At 33.2% G+C, this 23,959-nt stretch overlaps 1 protein-coding gene across 1 annotated transcript; it reads left to right on the top strand.

Annotated features, from left to right (window-relative positions):
- The first annotated feature begins 22,903 nt into the window (after positions 1–22,903).
- Positions 22,904–23,865, top strand: LOC133032774 (replication factor A protein 1-like). Its single transcript, XM_061107190.1, has 4 exons — positions 22,904–23,047; positions 23,133–23,406; positions 23,511–23,598; positions 23,724–23,865. Exons 1-4 carry the CDS (start codon positions 22,904–22,906, stop codon positions 23,863–23,865), a joined length of 648 nt encoding a protein of 215 aa, XP_060963173.1.
- Positions 23,866–23,959: the final 94 nt, after the last annotated feature.

The raw sequence follows: 23,959 nt of genomic DNA, 5'->3' as shown, positions 1-23,959 counted from the left end.
TCCAGATTATTCAATATCAATAAAGTAACAGAAGTATTTTTTCACTCATTTGTGTATGTTTTGGTTCACTTAATCAATTGCTTGTCTATTTGATTTATAAATTCATCCAAACCCCTTTTCACATACTTGATCATGTTTATTGTGTTGTCAACACAGTGGAAAGTAGACATGACTATGTGAATAAAGTATTCCTAGATTTATCAGAACACTAGGTTTTACTGATATGACAATCTACAACAGAGTTTACTAGCATTTGGAGAAATGTTATGTTCTTTCCAGAACATAGGTTAAAGTAAAGCTCAGGTTGGATGGATGGAGTATGCATTGGAATGTACCGATATTGAACTTTGAATTAGATTTTTGAAACTTACCGTGAATATCTATTCAATTCAATATCATAAGTTGATCCTAGATCACATGATCGAAATCCTGATATGGTTAGGCTCAATTTCAAGAGTATTATTCGTGTTCTTTGATTTGTTAGTTAAGCCTAATCTTTAGTCAGGGCAATACATACATTTTGGGAACACGGTAGTGCGATTGAGTGGGAGCGCTATCATAAATATGGAATCTATAGCTTCTATCTGGCGAATAGTAAGCAAAGGGTGTTTTCCTTCGAGCTTAACCAAACGAGATAAATGATTGAGTACTCATTTCACTTAGTTGAAATATCATTTATACAGGGTTAAGTGTTTTAAGGATAAAATACATTGTAGGGTGTTACGGTAATTTAGTCCCTTTACAGTGTAAATCATCCATATAGAGGATCATTGATCACATTAGGATTATAACAATGGATAACTAATGATGTGTCTATATGGTGGAACATATAGAGCATTCTATATACTGAGAGTGCAATTCTGAGTTCTATGTGTGGATTCAACGAAGAATTAATAAGTCAGTGAATTTAAGTGGTAAATTCTAGATCTGCTTATTGGAAGCTCGGATATATAGACCCATGGTCCCCTCACTAGTTGAGATAATATTACTTGTAAGACTCATTTAATTGATTTTAATTAATCAATTAAAAATTCTCAAGATAGACTTGTCTATTTGAGAATTTATCACTTATTAAGGGCAAAACAGTAAATAGAGATTTTGGAGGGCATATTTATTAATTAGGAAACTTTAATTAGTTTCATTATTAATAAAATAAATGACAATATATTATTTGATAATTAATTTTAATTATTAAATAATTAGATTTGACATTTATGTGGTTGAACAAAGGAATTGGCAGTTTTTGACAAAACAGGAAACTATCAGTGTAGGAAAAGGAAAGTTGGAAAAGTGGCAAGCCTTGTTTCCACAATGCCTAGGCCGGCCACTTAGCTTCCCTTTTCCCTTTGATTTTTTCAATATTAAATGTCAATTAATTCAATCATAGCCCTGGGTGGTCTTCTATAAATAGAAGGCAAAGGCTTCAGAGTTGAAGAGAACTGAACAACTGATACACAACATTATTCTGACAGAATTTTCTCTCTAAAAATTCTCTCTGAGCCGCCACCCTCTCTCTCTCTCTTCCTTCACTGTTTCGAAATCTATAAGTGCTAGAGTAGTGCCCACACACATCAAGTAATACCTCAATCATAGTGAGGAAGGCTGTGTAGAATTCAGAAACAACAAAGAAGGACTATCGGGCTCAGATCTTGATTATACTCTGCTACAGAAAGGAATCAAGGGTTAGAGATCTGAGTGGGAGGAGACATATATTCCGCTGCACCCAATGTAAGATTTCTGATACTCTTATGTGTTTAATTTTCTATCGTTTTAGAAGTTCATATTTAGGTTGTTAAATCAACATACTTGTGAGTAGATCTAAGTTCCTGGTAAAATAACTTCCAACAACTGACACCAGAGCCATGGTAATTGATTTGCTTGCAAGAAATTTGGACTTAAAACGATTTGCTTGTTTTTTGGATGGTATCATGTTGCTTTGAGTGTCATATTGATGTTTGATTGTTGTTTGTGAATTCTGGGAAAAATAGTTACTTTTCTGTCTCCGTAATTATTTTTGTTGGATAGTTTGGAAAATTCTAAGCAATTTACTTTTTTACAGAACTCGATTTCGATTTAATTTGAATTAGTTATGAATTTTTGAAAATTGGAAAAATCGGGGTGATGAGCACCTTCATCACGCGCGTGGAATGGCTGCAAGCAGCCTTCCTGCGCCGTGATTCCTCGGCGTGCACCCCAGAGACGCGCGCGGATGTGCATGCATGGCATGCCATCCGTACAGTTCATCATTTTTTCAATTTTTTTCGATTTTTCATGCTATTTCATGGAATTAAATTCCGATTTTTTGTGTAGTTTTGTATGTTGATTTTTGTTTTTCAAATTTCAAATCTAATCATCAGAAATAAATTAATTTTATTTTTTAAAATTAATTTTAGATATTAGTGTAATTTGATTTTGAAAATAGGAAAAATCAAGTTTTGCTTACCTCTTTTCTTATTTCCTTTAAAATTTGATTATTTTGTTTTTTTTAAGGTCAAATATTAATTTTTTTTGGTAACTTGACCTCAATTAAAATAAGATCAAAATAATCATGATAATTTTAGAAGAGAAAATAAGGTATTTTTGTTAACTTTTAAATTTTGTTATTTTTTTAATTAAATTAAATTGTAAAACAAGAAAAGGGTATGTATTTATCATTTTCTATTTTATTATTTCATTTATTAAATAACATGAGATTTAAAAGGAAAGTTAGCAATTTAATTTTGAAATGACATTTAGGTTACCCAAAACCTAATTTTTCAAAATGGTAGGTTTAATTTTAACTTTATTTTCGAAATACATGTTTAAAATTAAATAAATCCTACATCCAACTATCCAAATCTAACCTTGTTGCAGGAGTATGTCTTTTAGATTGTTTGTAAGTTTTCTAAAACCTATTATTGCTTGATTTAAATTGCCTTGGTTAACTTGATGATAGATCCTATGATCTAATTTTAACCAAATGTTCAATTGATGATAGATCAAGTAAATAATTTGTAACAGGTAATTTTTACAAACTTCTTTCATCTGTGTATGACCTAGCAACATGATAGGATCCATCCAAGTGTGTATGCCTGTGTGAGCCTACATGTTTAATTTCTGTTATAGATACATATAGGTTGTTGTTGCTAAATAAAATATCATAACTGATAGATTTTATTTAGGCTCATTTAGTAGTGAGCCTATTCAATTAATAACAGTTGTTCATTTTAAGGTTAAATTCCTCTCTTTTGGGCCTTGTGTGAGAGTTGGGAGCCTTAGAAGTGGGTACGACATACTGGACCCAGCCCCCCCTCACATGAACAACCCCAATTGTGAAGGCCCATTTGCCTGATTTGGAAAACTATGCTAGGTTAATTATATTAGTTTGACCTAATAAAAAATTGATTAGCAACATAATTAATTTCATTCTTCCTTGAAATTAATTTAAGAAAAACATAGTTTGAATAGTTATATTCTGGAAAACTATATCTATTTTTCTTGTTTTTAATTAAATATGGAATTATAACCATATAAATTCTTTTTGAATCTTAATTTTATAATTTCATTAAATATTCCTATTTAAGTTGAGATTTAGTTATATCTATCAAATCAACTTAGATTTGAATATTTTTGAATTTCCTATTATAAATTAAGTTGAGGAATTTTTGGAATTGGTTATTAAGATTCTTTAGATATTTTTTAAGTTGATATTTTATAAATATGGGAACTTAAAATGGAATATCTTCTAAATGAAGTGGTTACTACTTAATTGGTAATATTTAATTAAGTCATTGATTGAAGAATATTTAAGTTGGGTATTTAGATTCTTCTAAACAACTTAAATAAGATATTTTTCAAAATTATTCCATTTTGAAATTTAATTAAAGTTTTACTTTAATTTGTAATATTTCATTATTGAGATATGGAATATAAATGATTAAACAAAATACATTTTTTTTAAATAATGAGCTTTAATCAAGAGAAATTCGATCTCCATTGTTGGTTTTACATAGCTATTGTTTTAGTGAGTAATCCTCCCTAATGGAGGAACGTTCATTAGCAAGTTAGCACCGTTTAATCTCGAAAGATAAGTATTCTTATAAGTTTTTTTTTTATATGGTTTATGACCACCCTAATGGTGACGACTGTATAAGACTTACAAGAGTGCGAAACAATGGTAGAAGCTCATAAGATAGAATTGCCTTGACTCTCGCCTAAACGGGACAACACTGAATTCCAATCTTGATCGAATAAAAGGTTGCTAGAATGTTTGACATTTTAGATGAATTGACAACTCTATTCAATGGATGATGCTTTGACTCTCGCCTAAACGGGACACTCTATCAGTTCGTTGGAAACCTTGGAAAATAAACTATGTTAGATTTAGTATTTTTATAACATATGTGATTATTTGTTTTCTAAACCTGTGTATGAATTTATAGAACCAAAACCTTACTTCTGTTTATTGATATGTTGTAGTGCCAATATGAATAACCCTCATCCCAATCCACTCCTAGTTAGTATCTTTGCAAAAGAACTCGATAGTGTGAAAATGCATCCTGGTAGTTGCATTAACTCGCACCTATTGTTGATGAATCTGAAATTCCAAAAGGCAAATCTACTAGGAATTGATTTATCAAAGGAACAATGGGTAAGACTCATACTTTATAGTCTTCCCCAGGAGTATGACAGTTTTGTTCTATATTACTTATTGAACAATCCTCACTCCTCCGACATGGACAAACTCGAGACTGAGTTGAGGGCCCATGAGCGGAATCTGATTGCAATGGGACCTCCTGGTATTGCAAACTTTAATCAGAGGAAGAAGATTAAGCATGAGGGCTCTAACAAAGCTGCTTCTTCAAGTACAATTATCAGACATCATGTTCTATGTGCGAATTGTAATGGAAAGGGACATAAAGAAGAACAATGTCCCAGGCTTCTAGACAATTCAAACGAAGGTGATGCTTTTGTATTTGAATCATGTGTTTTAGAGAACAACAAATCCACCTGGATTGTTGATTCTGGATCTACTAACCATGTATGTTCTTCATTGCAGCTGCTTGAAACTTGGGAGAATCTTCACCTAGATGAGTTAAAGCTTAAAGTTGGAAATGGCGAGTTGGTATCAGTTAAAGCAAGAGGAACAGCCCGAATCAAGTTTAATTCTAAGAAGTTTTTACTTTTAGAGAATGTTTTATATATTCCTAATTTTAGTAGAAACTTGATTAGCGTTTCATGTTTACAAACACTTTATTATATATTGAATTTTTCGAGTTCAAATTGTTCAATTTCTCGTAATGGATTTCATATATGTGTTGCAAACATGGAACGAGGGCTTTATGTTTTAAGACCTGATACTCAAATCTCACTAAATACTGAACTTTTCAATATAGCTAAACCTAGAAGCCTTAAGAGAAAAGAGATTGATAATGATGATCAAACTTATCTATGGCATTTACGTTTAGGTCATATAGGTTTTGATAGACTCAATAGGCTAACCAAAGACGGTCCATTGAAAATTGTCGTCTTAGGAGAACTGCCAGTCTGCGAGTCTTGCCTAGAAGGAAAAATGACCAAACGTTCTTTCTCTGCGAAGGGAGAGCGTGCCAAAGAACCCCTAGGGTTAGTACATTCAGATGTTTGCGGACCGCTGAATGTAAAAGCCAGAGGAGGTTATGAGTATTTCGTCACTTTCATTGACGATTTCTCTAGATATAGTTTTCTTTACTTAATGCAAAAGAAATCTGAAACGTTTGACAAGTTTCAGGAATTTCATGCTTTGGCTCAAAACCAATTAGGTAAAACATTAAAGATCTTGCGAACTGATAGGGGTGGAGAATATATGGATATGCAGTTCAAAGATCATTTAACTGGACTTGGAATTGAATCCCAATATACTGCTCCAAGCACTCCACAGCAGAATGGAGTTGCAGAAAGAAGAAATCGCACTCTCTTAGAAATTGTTAGGTCTATGCTGAGTTATTCAACTCTGTCTACGTCCTTCTGGGGATATGCTATTCAAATGGCAAACGACATTTTAAATGTTGTTCCATCTAAAGCAGTCCCTAAGACACCCGTCGAACTATGGAATGGTCGTACACCTAGTTTACGCCATTATAGGATTTGGGGGTGCCCTGCTCACGTCTTAAGAAAGAAAGAAGGCAAACTGGAATCGCGAACTGAAGTTTGCATGTTTGTCGGAAATTCTAAAGAGACTAGGGGTGGACTATTCTATAGTCATAAGGATAACAAAGTGTTTGTTTCTACAAATGATACTTTCCTTGAAGATAACTATATGAAAGACAAGAAACCGAAAAGTGAAATTATATTAGAGGAAATGCTCACAGATACTGTTCCTTCAAATGTACCATCCTCTTCTACTCAAGAAGAGGAACATCCCACTCCCTCAGTTGTAGCAACTGAGAAAACTACTACCAAAGCTCCTGTTCAGAAGGTCACCGCTCCTCGTCGTAGTGGGAGGGTTTCTACAAAACCATCTCGTTATGGCTTGGATGGTGAAATCAATATGGTCGTTGGTGACGGTATTGATGACGACCCATTAACCTATAAACAAGCAATGGCAAGTCCGCAACGGAAGCGATGGTCAGTCGGTATGGATTCAGAAATGGATTCCATGAAAAAGAACAAAGTCTGGGAATATGTAGAACCACCTGATGATTTTCGTCCAATTGGATGTAAATGGGTCTACAAGAAGAAAAGAGGTGCTGGAGGCGAAGTTGAAACTTTCAAAGCTAGACTGGTCGCCAAGGGTTATACCCAAAAAGAAGGTGTGGACTATGAGGAAACTTTTAGTCCGGTTGCCATGCTCAAATCCATCCGAATTCTTCTCTCCGTAGCCGCCGCTTTAGATTATGAAATTTGGCAAATGGATGTCAAGACAGCCTTTCTTAATGGGCTTCTTGAAGAAATCATCTATATGGAGCAACCAAAAGGTTATGTTCTTCCTGGGCAGGAGAATAAAGTTTGCAAATTAAATAGGTCCATATATGGACTTAAGCAAGCTTCTCGCTCATGGAATAAAAGGTTTGATGAGATCATCAAAACCTACGGCTTTCATCAGAATGAAGATGAACCTTGTGTTTACCAACTCAAGGAAAACCAAGTAGTAGTATTCCTGGTCCTTTATGTTGATGACATTTTGATCATTGGCAACAATGTCAAGAAAATGACTCACATCAAGGAATGGCTTGACACTCAATTCGACATGAAAGACTTGGGTGAGGCAGCCTATGTTCTTGGTATTCAGATTGCCAGAAACCGAAAGAACAGATCCCTTGCTCTCTCTCAAACAGCTTACATTGACAAAGTTCTAGAGAGATTTTCCATGACCAATACCAATGGGGCAAACATGCCCTCTAGACATGGTATCTGTCTATCTAAGGAACAGTGTCCTACTGATCCTCAAGAGATAGAAGACATTGCAAAAATTCCTTATGCTTCTGCAGTTGGAAGTCTAATGTATCCTATGCTATGCACTAGACCTGACATCTGCTATGCAGTTGGAATCGTGAGCAGGTATCAGTCTAATCCAGGACAGGAACATTAGAATGCAGTTAAGTATATTCTGAAAAACTTAAAGAGTACAAGGAATCTAGTATAAGTCTACAAGGGTGGTGCTTTAAATCCCTTAGGCTATACAGACTCAGATTTCCAGGGATGTCCGTAAGACAGGAAATCTACATCTGGGATGGTGTTTACTCTTGGGGGTGGAGCAGTGGTTTGGAGAAGTGCTAAACAAACTGCGATTTCGGATTCTACCATGGAGGCAGAATACATAGCTGCGGCTGAAGCAGCTAAAGAGGTTGTCTGGCTTAGGAAGTTCTTCACCAGTCTCGGTGTAGTTCCTCGAATGGAAAGGCCTCTAGCCCTACTTAGTGATAACAATGGAGCTATAGCCAATAGTAAGGAACCTCAGAGCCACAAAAGAAGTAAGCATATAGAAAGAAAGTATCATATTATCAGAGAATTGCTATGTTCTTTCCAGAGCATTGGTTAAAGTAAAGCTCAGGTTGGATGCATGGAGTATGCATCGGAAGGGACCGATATTGAACTTTGACTTAGATTTATTAAACTTACCGTAATATCTATTCAAGTCAATATCGCCTAGTTGATCCTAGATCAAATGATCTTAATCCTGTTATGATTAGGCTCAATCTCAAGAGGTTATTCGTGTTCTTTGATTTTTTAGTTAAGCCTACTTTTGGGTCAGGGTGATACGTACATTTTGGGAACACGGTAGTGCAATTGAGTGGGAGCGCTACCATAAACATGGAATCTACAGCTTCTATCTGGCAAATAGTAAGTAAAGGATGATCTCCTTCGAGCTTGACCAAACGAAAATAAATGGCGGAGTACTCATTTCACATAAGCTGAAATTTCATTTATATGGGGTTAAGTGTTTTAAGGATAAAATACATTGTAGGGTGTAACGGTAATCTAATCCCTTTACACTGTAGATCATTCATATAGAGGATCATTGATCAAATTAGGATTATAACAATGGATAACTAATGATGTGTCTATATGGTGGAACATATAGAGCATTCTATATACTGAGAGTGCAATTCTAAGTTCTATGCGTTGATTCAACGAAGAATTAATAAGTCACTGAATTTACGTTATAAATTCTTGATCTGCTTGTTGGAAGCTCGGTTATATAGACCCATGGTCCCCCCACTAGTTGAGATAATATTGCTTGTAAGACTCATATAATTGGTTTTGATTAATCAATTATAATTCTCAAATTAGACTATGTCTATTTGTGAATTTTTCACTAAGTAAGGGCGAAATTGTAAAGATAGAGTTTTTAGGGCATATTTGTTAATTATGATACTTTGTATGGTTCAATTAATAAATATGATAAATGACAATATTATTTAATAATTATTTATAGTTATTAAATAGTTAGAATTGGCATTTAAATGGTTGAATTTGAAAATTTGCGTTTTTGAGAAAATGAGATGCAGAAATGATAAAACTGTAAAATTACAAAAAGTGAGGCCCAAATCCACATTGCCTAGGCGGGCCACTTTTATAGGGTTTATCATCTGATATTTTCATTATTTTAATGCCCAATAATTCAAACCTAACCCTAGTGGAATGCTATAAATAGATAGTGAAGGCTTCAGGAAATTTACACACATAACTTTCTACTTTTTCCTTCAGAGAAAAACCTGAGCCTTCTCTCTCTATACCTAGACGCCACCTGTTGGGTTTTATGCCCTAAATAAAACTCTGTTTCAATGTAATCCTGATTATTCAATATCAATAAAGTAACAGAAGTATTTTTTCACTCATTTGTGTATGTTTTGGTTCACTTAATCAATTGCTTGTCTATTTGATTTATAAATTCATCTGAAACCCTTTTCACATTCTTGATCCTCTTTATTGTGTTGTCAACACATTGGAAAGTAAACATGACTATGTGAATAAAGTTTCCTAGATTTATCAGACACAGGGTTTTACTGATATGATAATCAACAACAGAGTTTACTTGCATTTGGAGAAATGCTTTGCAGTTGGAAGTCTAATGTATGCAATGTTATGCACTAGACCTGACATCTGCTATGCAGTTGGAATCGTGAGCAGGTATCAGTCTAATCCAGGACAGGAACATTAGAATGCAGTTAAGTATATTCTGAAATACTTAAAGAGTACAAGGAATCTAGTATTAGTCTACAAGGGTGGTGCTTTAAATCCCATAGGCTATACTGATTCAGATTTCCAGGCATCTCTTGAAGACATGAAATCTACATCTGGGATGGTATTTACTCTTGGGGGTGGAGCAGTGGTTTGGAGAAGTACTAAAAAAACCGCGATATCGGACTCGACGATGGAAGCTGAATACATAGCTGCAGCAGAAGCTGCTAAAGAGCTTGTCTGGCTAAGAAAGTTCTTCGCCAGTATCAATGTCGTGCCTTGAATGAAAAAGCCTCTGGTCCTACTTTGTGATAATAATGGAGCAATAGCCAATAGTAAGGAACCTCGAAGCCACAAGAGAAGCAAACACATAGAAAGGAAGTATCACATCATCAGAGAATATGTGGCAAGAGGGGATGTACTAGTTGTGAAAGTGGACACAGAAGACAACCTAGCTGATCCATTCACCAATGTCTTGGTCGTGACTGCATTTGAAAAGCACCATCAGAATTTAGGATTAATTGATATGTACTGATTAGTTTTATATTAGTGCAAGTAGGAGTTTGTTGGGTATTATGCCCTAAATAAAACTCCATTTCAATGTAATCCATTTTATTCAACATCAATAAAGAAACAGAAGTATTTCTCATTCATTTGTGTATGTTTTGGTTCATGTTATCAATTGCTTGTCTATTTGATTTATAAATTCATCTGAAACCCTTTTCACATACTTGATCCTGTTTATTGTGTTGTCAACACATTGGAAAGTAAACATGACTATGTGAATAAAGTATCCTAGATTTATCAGACACAGGGTTTTACTGATATGATAATCTACAACAGAGTTTACTTGCATTTGGAGAAATGCTATGTTCTTTCCAGAGTATTGGTTAAAGTAAAGCCCAGGTTGGATGCATGGAGTATGCATCGGAAGGGACCGATATTGAACTTTGACTTAGATTTATTAAACTTGCCGTAATATCTATTCAAGTCAATATCGCCTAGTTGATCCTAGATCAAATGATCTTAATCCTGTTATGATTAGGCTCAATCTCAAGAGGTTATTCGTGTTCTTTGATTTTTAGTTAAGCCTACTTTTGGCTCAGGGTGATACGTACATTTTGGGAACACGGTAGTGCAATTGAGTGGGAGCGCTAACATAAACATGGAATCTATAGCTTCTATCTGGCGAATAGTAAGTAAAGGATGATCTCCTTCGAGCTTGACCAAACGAAAATAAATGGCGGAGTACTCATTTCACATAAGCTGAAATATCATTTATACGGGGTTAAGTGTTTTAAGGATAAAATACATTGTAGGGTGTAACGGTAATCTAATCCCTTTACACTATAGATCATTCATATAGAGGATCATTGATCAAATTAGGATTATAACAATGGATAACTAATGATGTGTCTATATGGTGGAACATATAGAGCATTCTATATACTGAGAGTGCAATTCTAAGTTCTATGCGTTGATTCAACGAAGAATTAATAAGTCACTGAATTTAGGTTATAAATTCTTGATCTGCTTGTTGGAAGCTCGGTTATATAGACCCATGGTCCCCCCACTAGTTGAGATAATATTGCTTGTAAGACTCATATAATTGGTTTTGATTAATCAATTATAATTCTCAAATTAGACTATGTCTATTTGTGAATTTTTCACTAAGTAAGGGTGAAATTGTAAAGATAGAGTTTTTAGGGCATATTTGTTAATTATGATACTTTGTATGGTTCAATTAATAAATATGATAAATGACAATATTATTTAATAATTATTTATAGTTATTAAATAGTTAGAATTGGCATTTAAATGGTTGAATTTGAAAATTTGCGTTTTTGAGAAAATGAGATGCAGAAATGATAAAACTGTAAAATTACAAAAAGTGAGGCCCAAATCCACATTGCCTAGGCCGGCCACTTTTATAGGGTTTATCATCTGATATTTTCATTATTTTAATGCCAAATAATTCAAACCTAACCCTAGTGGAATGCTATAAATAGATAGTGAAGGCTTCAGGAAATTTACACACTTAACTTGCAACTTTTTCCTTCAGAGAAAAACCTGAGCCTTCTCTCTCTATACCTAGCCGCCACCTGTTGGGTTTTATGCCCTAAATAAAACTCTGTTTCAATGTAATCCAGATTATTCAATATCAATAAAGTAACAGAAGTATTTTTTCACTCATTTGTGTATGTTTTGGTTCACTTAATCAATTGCTTGTCTATTTGATTTATAAATTCATCTGAAACCCTTTTCACATACTTGATCCTCTTTATTGTGTTGTCAACACATTGGAAAGTAAACATGACTATGTGAATAAAGTTTCCTAGATTTATCAGACACAGGGTTTTACTGATATGATAATCAACAACAGAGTTTACTTGCATTTGGAGAAATGCTTTGCAGTTGGAAGTCTAATGTATGCAATGTTATGGAGTAGACCTGACATCTGCTATGCAGTTGGAATCGTGAGCAGGTATCAGTCTAATCCAGGACAGGAACATTAGAATGCAGTTAAGTATATTCTGAAATACTTAAAGAGTACAAGGAATCTAGTATTAGTCTACAAGGGTGGTGCTTTAAATCCCATAGGCTATACTGATTCAGATTTCCAGGCATCTCTTGAAGACAGGAAATCTACATCTGGGATGGTGTTTACTCTTGGGGGTGGAGCAGTGGTTTGGAGAAGTCCTAAACAAACCGCGATATCGGACTCGACGATGGAAGCTGAATACATAGCTGCAGCAGAAGCTGCTAAAGAGCTTGTCTGGCTAAGAAAGTTCTTCGCCAGTATCAATGTCGTGCCTTGAATGAAAAAGCCTCTGGTCCTACTTTGTGATAATAATGGAGCAATAGCCAATAGTAAGGAACCTCGAAGCCACAAGAAAAGCAAACACATAGAAAGGAAGTATCACATCATCAGAGAATATGTGGCAAGAGGGGATGTACTAGTTGTGAAAGTGGACACAGAAGACAACCTAGCTGATCCATTCACCAATGTCTTGGTCGTGACTGCATTTGAAAAGCACCATCAGAATTTAGGATTAATTGATATGTACTGATTAGTTTTATATTAGTGCAAGTAGGAGTTTGTTGGGTATTATGCCCTAAATAAAACTCCATTTCAATGTAATCCATTTTATTCAACATCAATAAAGAAACAGAAGTATTTCTCATTCATTTGTGTATGTTTTGGTTCATGTTATCAATTGCTTGTCTATTTGATTTATAAATTCATCTGAAACCCTTTTCACATACTTGATCCTGTTTATTGTGTTGTCAACACATTGGAAAGTAAACATGACTATGTGAATAAAGTATCCTAGATTTATCAGACACAGGGTTTTACTGATATGATAATCTACAACAGAGTTTACTTGCATTTGGAGAAATGCTATGTTCTTTCCAGAGCATTGGTTAAAGTAAAGCTCAGGTTGGATGCATGGAGTATGCATCGGAAGGGACCGATATTGAACTTTGACTTAGATTTATTAAACTTACCGTAATATCTATTCAAGTCAATATCGCCTACTTGATCCTAGATCAAATGATCTTAATCCTGTTATGATTAGGCTCAATCTCAAGAGGTTATTCGTGTTCTTTGATTTTTAGTTAAGCCTACTTTTGGGTCAGGGTGATACGTACATTTTGGGAACACGGTAGTGCAATTGAGTGGGAGCGCTAACATAAACATGGAATCTATAGCTTCTATCTGGCGAATAGTAAGTAAAGGATGATCTCCTTCGACCTTGACCAAACGAAAATAAATGGCGGAGTACTCATTTCACATAAGCTGAAATATCATTTATACGGGGTTAAGTGTTTTAAGGATAAAATACATTGTAGGGTGTAACGGTAATCTAATCCCTTTACATTGTAGATCATTCATATAGAGGATCATTGATCAAATTAGGATTATAACAATGGATAACTAATGATGTGTCTATATGGTGGAACATATAGAGCATTCTATATACTGAGAGTGCAATTCTAAGTTCTATGCGTTGATTCAACGAAGAATTAATAAGTCAGTGAATTTAGGTTATAAATTCTTGATCTGCTTGTTGGAAGCTCGATTATATAGACCCATGGTCCCCCCACTAGTTGAGATAATATTGCTTGTAAGACTCATATAATTGGTTTTGATTAATCAATTATAATTCTCAAATTAGACTATGTCTATTTGTGAATTTTTCATTAAGTAAGGGCGAAATTGTAAAGATAGAGTTTTTAGGGCATATTTGTTAATTATGATACTTTGTATGGTTCAATTAATAAATATGATAAATGACAATATTATTTAATAATTATTTATAGTTATTAAATAGTTAGAATTGGCATTTAAATGGTTGAATTTGAAAATTTGCGTTTTTGAGAAAATGAGATGCAGAAATGATAAAACTGTAAAATTACAAAAAGTGAGGCCCAAATCCACATTGACTAGGCCGGCCACTTTTATAGGGTTTACCATCTGATATTTTCATTATTTTAATGCCAAATAATTCAAACCTAACCCTAGTGGAATGCTATAAATAGATAGTGAAGGCTTCAGGAAATTTACACACTTAACTTTCTACTTTTTCCTTCAGAGAAAAACCTGAGCCTTCTCTCTCTATACCTAGCCGCCACCTGTTGGGTTTTATGCCCTAAATAAAACTCTGTTTCAATGTAATCCAGATTATTCAATCTCAATAAAGTAACAGAAGTATTTTTTCACTCATTTGTGTATGTTTTGGTTCACTTAATCAATTGCTTGTCTATTTGATTTATAAATTCATCTGAAACCCTTTTCACATACTTGATCCTCTTTATTGTGTTGTCAACACATTGGAAAGTAAACATGACTATGTGAATAAAGTTTCCTAGATTTATCAGACACAGGGTTTTACTGATATGATAATCAACAACAGAGTTTACTTGCATTTGGAGAAATGCTTTGCAGTTGGAAGTCTAATGTATGCAATGTTATGCACTAGGCTCAATTTCAAGAGTATTATTCGTGTTCTTTGATTTGTTAGTTGAGCCTAATCTTTAGTCAGGGCAATACATACATTTTGGGAACACGGTAGTGCGATTGAGTGGGAGCGCTATCATAAATATGGAATCTATAGCTTCTATCTCGCGAATAGTAAGCAAAGGGTGATTTCCTTCGAGCTTAACCAAACGAGATAAATGATTGAGTACTCATTTCACTTAGTTGAAATATCATTTATACAGGGTTAAGTGTTTTAAGGATAAAGTACATTGTAGGGTGTTACGGTAATTTAGTCCCTTTACAGTGTAAATCATCCATATAGAGGATCATTGATCACATTAGGATTATAATAATGGATAACTAATGATGTGTCTATATGGTGGAACATATAGAGCATTCTATATACTGAGAGTGCAATTCTGAGTTCTATGTGTGGATTCAACGAAGAATTAATAAGTCAGTGAATTTAAGTGGTAAATTCTAGATCTGCTTATTGGAAGCTCGGATATATAGACCCATGGTCCCCTCACTAGTTGAGATAATATTACTTGTAAGACTCATTTAATTGATTTTAATTAATCAATTAAAAATTCTCAAGATAGACTTGTCTATTTGAGAATTTATCACTTATTCAGGGTAAAACAGTAAATAGAGATTTTGGAGGGCATATTTATTAATTAGGAAACTTTAATTAGTTTCATTAATATAAAATAAATGACAATATATTATTTGATAATTAATTTGAATTATTAAATAATTAGATTTGACATTTATGTGGTTGAACAAAGGAATTGGCAGTTTTTGACGAAACAGGAAACTATCAGTGTAGGAAAAGGAAAGTTAGAAAAGTGGCAAGCCTTGTTTCCACAATGCCTAGGCCGGCCACTTAGCTTCCCTTTTCCCTTTGATTTTTTCAATATTAAATGTTAATTAATTCAATCATAGCCCTGGGTGGTCTTCTATAAATAGAAGGCAAAGGCTTCAGAGTTGAAGAGAACTGAACAACTGATACACAACATTATTCTGACAGAATTTTCTCTCTAAAAATTCTCTCTGAGCCGCCACCCTCTCTCTCTCTCTTCCTTCACTGTTTCGAAATCTATAAGTGCTAGAGTATTGCCCACACACATCAAGTAATACCTCAATCATAGTGAGGAAGGCTGTGTAGAATTCAGAAACAACAAAGAAGGACTATCGGGCTCAGATCTTGATTATACTCTGCTACAGAAAGGAATCAAGGGTTAGAGATCTGAGTGGGAGGAGACATATATTCCGCTGCACCCAATGTAAGATTTCTGATACTCTTATGTGTTTAATTTTCTATCGTTTTAGAAGTTCATATTTGGGTTGTTAAATCAACATACTTGTGAGTAGATCTAAGTTCCTGGTAAAATAACTTCCAACACCACCTTCTTCTCTCTCTTCTTCATTATAAATTTTGAACCACTTAGTGTTAGAGTAGTGCCCACACACAGCAAGTGATACCTCAATCATAGTGAGGAAGATCGTGAAGAAAGACATTCAACAAGAAGGAGTTTCAGCACTAAAGAAGGAGAGAAAGAGATCCAGGTTCAGATCTTGATAATACTCTGCGACAGAAAGGATACAAGGGTTAGAGATTTGAACGGAAGGAGACATAATATTCCGCTGCACCCAATGTAAGGTTTCTCATACTTTATATGTGTTTATTTCATAATCGTTTTAGAAGTTCATATTTATGGTGTTAATCAACATACTTGTGAGTAGATCTAAGATCCTGGTAAAATAATCTCCAACATTAACTAAGGTTTTCATGTTTGTTAGCTATTGTAAGTGATTAGGGGTGGACCATCCCATAGTTATTACATAAGAAAGTGTTTGTTTCAACAAATACTATTTTTCTAAGAAAATGACTAAGTTTGAAAATAAAGTAGCAAATAAAGGAGATATTTTTCTTGATTCCAAAAGTGTTCTATCATCTTATTCGAAATAAGATGATCCCACTACCTATGTTCTTTTTGACACAACCAAAGAGGACAATACCATTTAGATTCTTAGACAAAAGTCACGGTACTTGGTCGTAGTGGGAGGGTTTCAAGGAGCTCACTCTGTTATGACTTGGAAGACACTTGTGATGAAAATCCATTGCTAGTTTAAACAAGTAATGGATTGTCAGAATAAGAAACTAAGAAGAAAGCCAAGAGAATTATGGTTAGAACCATTCATATTGAACAAGCAAAAAGTTTTCTATTACAAGGACAATAAAGGAAATTTATGTTAGTAAGTCTATTCAATAGACTTAACAAAACTTCATGTTCCTAGTATTATAGGTTTGAGTTTATCTAAACCTATGGCTTGTGGTATACCTGGTTAATTACTTACTCTAGCGCAAGCAACTTACTTCAGTAAGATGCTGGAGCATTTTTCTAATGGCAATATATAGAAGCTTCTCGACTTCTAGACATAGATTTTATTTATCTAAAGAAAAGTCTCAACTATTCCAGAAAAGATAAAGCCATGAAGGAATTTCTTGAATCAACAGTGAGAGGTCTCAGATATGCTTTAGTATGTCTTGGACTAGGCACCTGCTGTTGACTGGGAGTAATGAGTAGGTATCAGATTAATCCAAGAAAGGAACATTGGAAGGCAATCAAGTAAATCTTAAGATTAAGAAGAGAAAATATACGTTAGTCGATAAGGGTGTATTTAATACTCTTAGACTACACCACATCAAATTACTAGACTTGCCTTAGTGCTAGAAAGTCTTCTAATGAGATGGTGATTACTCTGGGGTGGAGTAGTGATTTTAGAGAAGTGTAAAAACCTATCTGAAGTCTCTAAATCTACCAGAGAGACTGAATGTTAAAGTTGCAGGAAAGATGCTTATTCAGTCTAAGGAAAGTTCTATACATTTTTGGCATTGTTCCAACATTTATTAACTACTAGTGTTACTTCCTGATTAATGCAAAAGTAGTTACCAAAAAGTATAGAATCCAGTATCCCTAAAGGAGTAGACATATAGAGAGGAATTTCACAATATCAAGAATTTTGTGATTAAGGAAATGTAATGGTGGAGAAAAGGTTGTATTCAATACAATCTGTCAGATCCTATTACGAAGAGTATACTACAAATCACACTTGATTTGGATATCAAGGTGTTGAGATTATTTGAAATGCACTTTTTGTTTTATATTAGTGCAAGTGGGAGTTTGTTGGGTTTTGTGCCCTAAATAAAACCCATTTCAATATAATCGGATTAACTAATTAATAAAGATCAGAAATCACATTTTATGTTGCATGATTCACATGATTTATTTCATGATTATATTTAATGTATAAATTCTATTACGTCAAGAACATATGTATTTGTTCATGATTATAGTGTTGTCAGCACAGTGGAATATAATCATGATTATATGTTCAAAAGTTTAATTCCTTGATTGGTCAGTTCACTGGATTTAGACTGGCATGATAATCAGCGATAGGTATTGTTACACCTTGGATAAATGTTATGTCCTTTCCAGGGCATTGGCAAAGTTTACCAGTATCAGATATATGGAGTATACATTGGAAGGGACCGATATTGAACTTTGATTAGATATGATAAATTTACCGTAATATCTATTCAATTCAATATCACCTAGTTGATCCTAGATCAAATGATCTTAATCCTGACATAGTTAGGTTCAATCTCAGAGTGTTATTCATGTTCTTTGATTTGTTAGTTAAGCCTACTTTTTGGTCAGGGTGATACGTACATTTTGGGAACATGATAGTGCAATTGAGTGGGAGCGCTAATCATAGATATGGAATCTATAGCTTCTATAGGTATTTAGAAGTGAAACGATGATTTCCTTCGAGCTTGGCTGAATAGAGATAAATGATTGAAATCTCATTTTAGTGATTATATTATTTCACTAAAATATCATTTATAGGTGGCAAGTGTTTTAAGGATAAAATACATTGAAAGGGTGTAACGGTAATTTTATCCCTATGCAATGTAGATCATCTATAGAGGATCATTGATTATTGGGATTATAACAATTGATAATTAATAGCTTATCTATATCGTAGAACATATAGAGCGTTCTATGTAACTAATAGTGCAATTCCAAGTTCTATGAGTGGATGCAATGAGGAATTAATAAGTTAGTGAATTTACTTTGTAAATTCTAGTTCGGCTTATTGGAAGCTTGGTTATATAGGCGCATGGTCTCCATACTAGTTGAGACAAACTGCTTGTAAGACTCAGTTAATTGATTTTAGTTTATCAATTATAATTCTAAAATTAGACTATGTCTAGTTTGTGAATTTTTCACTATGTTATGGCTTGATTGTGAAGAAATAGTATTTTTGGGTTTACTTGTTAATTAAGAGATTTTATGGAGTCTAATTAATAAATATTATAAATGACAATTTTATTTGATAATTATTTTAATTATTAAATAAATAGTTTTGGCATTTATAGATTTGAATTGGAAAATATGGTATTATTGAAAAGAAGATAAGTGGTTGAAATAAAGTGGCAAAATTGTAACTAGAGATTGGTCCACTATCTTGTACGGCCAAGGTTGAATTTTTGCCCAATATTTTATTCTTTTTTAATCCATATAATTCAACCCTAACCCTATTGAAGAATAGTATAAAAGGAAGGCTATGGTCTCATTATCCAACTAATGCCTCCAAAGCTAAAAACCTAGATGAGACCTCTTCCTTCTTCTTTCTTCTTGAATTCGAAACACTAAGCCTTTCTTCACACTAAATAATTTCAACCTTGAGTGATAGAGTGAGTGCCCACACACGTGGACCAGTGCGACTGCGACGCGTGGATTTGATGTTGGAATTATTTTACCAGGATCTTAGATCTACTCACAAGTATGTTGATTAACATCCTAAATATGAACTTCTAAAACGATTATAAGTAAACACATATAAAATATGAGAAACCTTACATTGGGTGCAATGGAATAATATGTCTCCTTTCACTCAGATCTCTAACCCTTGTATCCTTTCTGTCGCAGAGTATTATCAAGATGTGAGCTTGAATGTCCTTCTTTAATGAATCTGGATTCTTCACGATCTTCCACACTATGATTGATGTACCACTTGCTGTGTGTGGGCACTACTCTATCACTCTATACGGTGGAGTGTTGGGAATGGTCTTTCGATTTCAGTGATTGGTGAACCTTGGTTGCCGGATCCATTGAACCCTTATGTTGTTTCAAGTCACCCAGCTCTTGCTACAGCCACGGTTGCAAACTTGTTTTCTTTGGAAAATGGGGGTTGGGATAATGATATCATTGAAGACCCCTTTGAAGTTAGAGATCAACTTTTAATTAAATGTATTCCCCTACAGGCGCCCACGGCTACAGATCAAATATCCTGGGCTAAGGAAGTGTCGGGTATTTATTCGGTGAAGAGTGCGTATGGTCTTCTGCAGCAAGATAAGGGATTCTGGTATGATGATCAAACCTCCCTGTTTTGGAATAAGCTTTGGAGCTTGAAAGTTCCCCCGAAGATAGCTAATTTGTTGTGGCGTGCTTGTTCCGAATGCCTTCCTACTTTAGTTCACTTGCGAATTAAAAAAGTGGTGAGCTGTGTTTTATGTCCTCTTTACCAAGCTGAGGAAGAAACAACCTTACACTGCCTTGTCACTTGCAATATGGTTCAACAGTGTTGGAACCGTGTTGGAATTGGTACAAATGTTGCACCAGGTTCTTCGTTTCTGCAGTGGTGCACCAGCAGTTTTCTGCGGTCAGATGGTGAGCAGAAATGTATTTTGGCAGCTGTTTGTTGGGCAATATGGGGTGCCCGAAACAATCTTGTATGGCAGGGAAAAGTTTTTAATCCTAGTAATGTAGTTGTGTTTGCAACAAAGTACCTTGAGCAATGGAGGAATGCTAGAAAATCAAATTTGGATTCATCATGGTCTGAACTTCAGATTGGTGATGGGAATGAGCATTGGACACCCCCAACCGAAACTAGTCTCAAGGTTAATGTAGATGCGGCTTTATTTAATGGAGGAAATTCTTACGGTATAGGATTGGTGGCCCGAAATCATGACGGTGTGCTTATTGAAGCCAGAACTGTACTCTCTCACGGTGCAGTTGATCCCCCCCCCCTTGCCGAAGCCATAGGTCTCAAGGAGGCCCTTAGTTGGATCAAAGACATGCATTGGCAAAATGTTTCTTTGGAGTCTGATTGCCTTGTGGCGATCCAGGCTATTCGTAGCTCTTTAAAAATGCATTCTTTGTTTGGTTTAGTTATTCAGGAATTTAAGTCTGCTTAACAATATTGGTGTTATTTCTGTTGTTTTTGTGAAACGATCTGCTAACGTAGTGGCCCATAACTTTGCTAAGGCTGCTATGTTATTTCCTGATCGTCGTTTCAGTTTGGAGGATGTTCCAACTGATTTGCTACCTTGTTTGGTAGCTGAAGTTATTGGTTAATAAAGCAATTTTATTATTCAAAAAAAAAAGATCCAAATAATAATTACGTTTCAAAATTATTTTATTATGTTTAACTTTTTTTATAATTTAGAATAATTAAATTATAACACCATAGTTATATAGACTCTATTAATTTGTCACGTTGAAAAAATTATATATACGTTTTCATGAAACAATTAGAGTTTATTATGGCTTTAGTTTGGACAATATAGAGTGAATAAAATACAAATAAAAAACAAAATGTGAAAACAACATTAAGAGAAATAATTGTGACTAATAAAAGCATATAAATTACATTTGACTAATAATAATTACGTTTCAAAATTATTTTATTATGTTTAACTTTTTTTATAATTTAGAATAATTAAATTATAACACCATAATTATATAGACTCTATTAATTTGTTACGTTAAAAAAATTATATATACATTTTATGAAACAATTAGAGTTTATTATGGCTTTAGTTTGGATAATATAGAGTGAATAAAATACAAATAAAAAACAAAATGTGAAAACAACATTAAGATTAATAATTGTGACTAATAAAAGCATATAAATTACATTTGACTAATAAATTATAAAAACGGAAATATATAATAAAACATTGATTCTATTAAAAAAAAATTGATTACCTATTATATCACATTGTACCCTTTATAGTTTTTTTTCCCACACTTTTTAAATATAAATGCTTTTTATAACTAAAAATAATAATGACAAAATATTTCGGTTACAATTATCTAACTTTTATATTCAATCACAACTTTTTAACTTTTTTTTTTCTTAAATAATTAATAAATATAAATAAATTTTTCAGTAAAAATCTATTACTCTTTTTTAATCTGTGTGCTCTTAATTTTTCAGATTAACTTAAATTTTGTGTCATGTTTTCAATTATTTTTCTCTATTAGTCTACATCAACATTGATATACTTTAATAATACTCATGTATAAATGAAAATCGTTAGAAGCAAAAAACTTGCTGAAGAGACTATAAACTTTTGAGATAAATACTAACAAAGATTATTTGATATCTAATAATTAAAAGTTTAATGAGTTATATATGTTTGCAACTGATATTAATTTATATATATATGCACTTTTCAATTACTTAGCAATATAATAAATTGTAATTGAATACACAAAATAAAAAAATACAATTATAGCTCATACAATAAAATACACATTCAAATCATTAATAGAGTAAAAGTGCAGTTAGGAGAAATAGACATGGGGACAAGTGTGAAGTGCATCACTTTGATATGAGAGAGTCTCTTTTCTTTGGTAATTAGGAAGCCTTCAGTTTCGTGACAAAGAAAAACTAATAAAATAATTGCATTAAGAAAATAAATATTAATTGTTACCACAAAAAAAAGAAAATAAATATTATTATTATTATTATTTATTAAGATATAGAAAATAAATATATTACTTTATGCAATTAATAATACCTTTACTTTGTCTTTAAACCCTATTTGTCTCTTCCTTTCTCTGCCCAATAAGTTCACCAGAAGCAAAGGGATGGTTTTTTTTTTTTGAATAAAGCAAAGGGAGGGTTTTATTTTGTCAACTTCAACGGTTTTATTTTGTCAGCTTCAACCATAATCAAATGGACTATTTTATTTTGAAATTAAATGTAAACTTTATCATTTATTTAATTTAATGTATGTTTATCAGTTTTTTTTTCCTCTAGGAGAATTCTAATAGTCATCCAATTTAATTTCAGAATTAGCAATTTAATACCACTAGATGAGTTTGTATATTTAAAGAATGTTTTGTTTCATTATTTTCACTCAACATTTTCTTCTTATATTGTGTTATCTCTTAAGCATTCTTTGAAGTTTATACCATGGAGTATTCTTTTCTTGAAGACTTGAAAAATGACAATGAAAGTTGGATCATAAGGATTAAACTTTGTAAGATGTGGGAGTCTACTAACACTAAGAAGGATGATGAATTAATTAGTCTGGACATGATTTTCATTGATGAGAAGGTATGTACGAATTTATTCCTCCAATTATTTATTTAATTTATTTTATATTATTTTATAATTAACGTAATAAGTTTATTCGATACAGAAAAATATTATGCATGCAACAATTCGAAAATTATTTGTTTCAAAGTTTAAGCATCTTTTGAGTGAGGGTTCTCTCTATACTGTAAAGAATTTCAAGGTGGTTGAAAGTACAGGCGAGTATAGGCCTGTTTTAAATGCCTACAAGATTATTTTTCTAAAAACAACTTCAATCATGAAATTAGAAGAAGGAAGCATCAAGATTCCAACTAACGGATTTCAATTCGTATCTCATAATTTGATTGATTCACGTATCAGTAACAATACAATTCTCTCGGGTATTTATATAAAATTTAGTGTTCAAATGTGATGTATAATTGAAAATTTTCAATTTTCAAATTTTAACATCTTAATATTATTACTTTTTTTCTCAAAATATTAGATATTATCGGATGTTTATGTGGTGTGGGAGACAGTGAGATTATTGGCGCAGGTTGGAAAAAAAGAGACTTGAAAATCATAACAGATTAGTAAGTTTAATTGAACCACAACTATATCAATTTTTTGTTGCTAGAGTACATTACTTATAGAAATAATATTTATATTTTATCTTGGTTCAACTATGTTAATGCAATTTTACCTTTCTATTTTACAGTTCAATCACATCAAAAATTACACTATGGGGTAAGATGGCAGAGATGTTTGATACAAATATGTATAAAAAAGATGAGGGTCCTATTATTGTGATAGTAACTTCTACCACAATAAAAAAATTTCAAGGTGATTATAAATGTTGATCTTAATATTACAATGCTATTTCGTTTACTATGTCTTTTTAATATAATTTAGATGGTTTCACAATTACCATAAATAGGTGAAATCAGTTTTTCT

The sequence above is a fragment of the Cannabis sativa genome, chromosome X (assembly GCF_029168945.1).
Source record: "Cannabis sativa cultivar Pink pepper isolate KNU-18-1 chromosome X, ASM2916894v1, whole genome shotgun sequence".
Taxonomy (NCBI): domain Eukaryota; kingdom Viridiplantae; phylum Streptophyta; class Magnoliopsida; order Rosales; family Cannabaceae; genus Cannabis; species Cannabis sativa.
Note: the sequence above shows the minus strand (reverse complement) of the source record. Positions and strands in the feature narration are given on the sequence as shown.

What these genes read in the sequence shown, in the direction of transcription:
- LOC133032774 (XM_061107190.1), top strand. Translation starts at nt 22,904, where the DNA reads ATGGAGTATTCTTTTCTTGAAGACTTGAAAAATGACAATGAAAGTTGG. An exon ending in TGATTTTCATTGATGAGAAG is followed by an intron (nt 23,048 to 23,132) that starts GTATGTACGAAT and finishes TATTCGATACAG; the next exon opens with AAAAATATTATGCATGCAAC. An exon ending in TAACAATACAATTCTCTCGG is followed by an intron (nt 23,407 to 23,510) that starts GTATTTATATAA and finishes TCAAAATATTAG; the next exon opens with ATATTATCGGATGTTTATGT.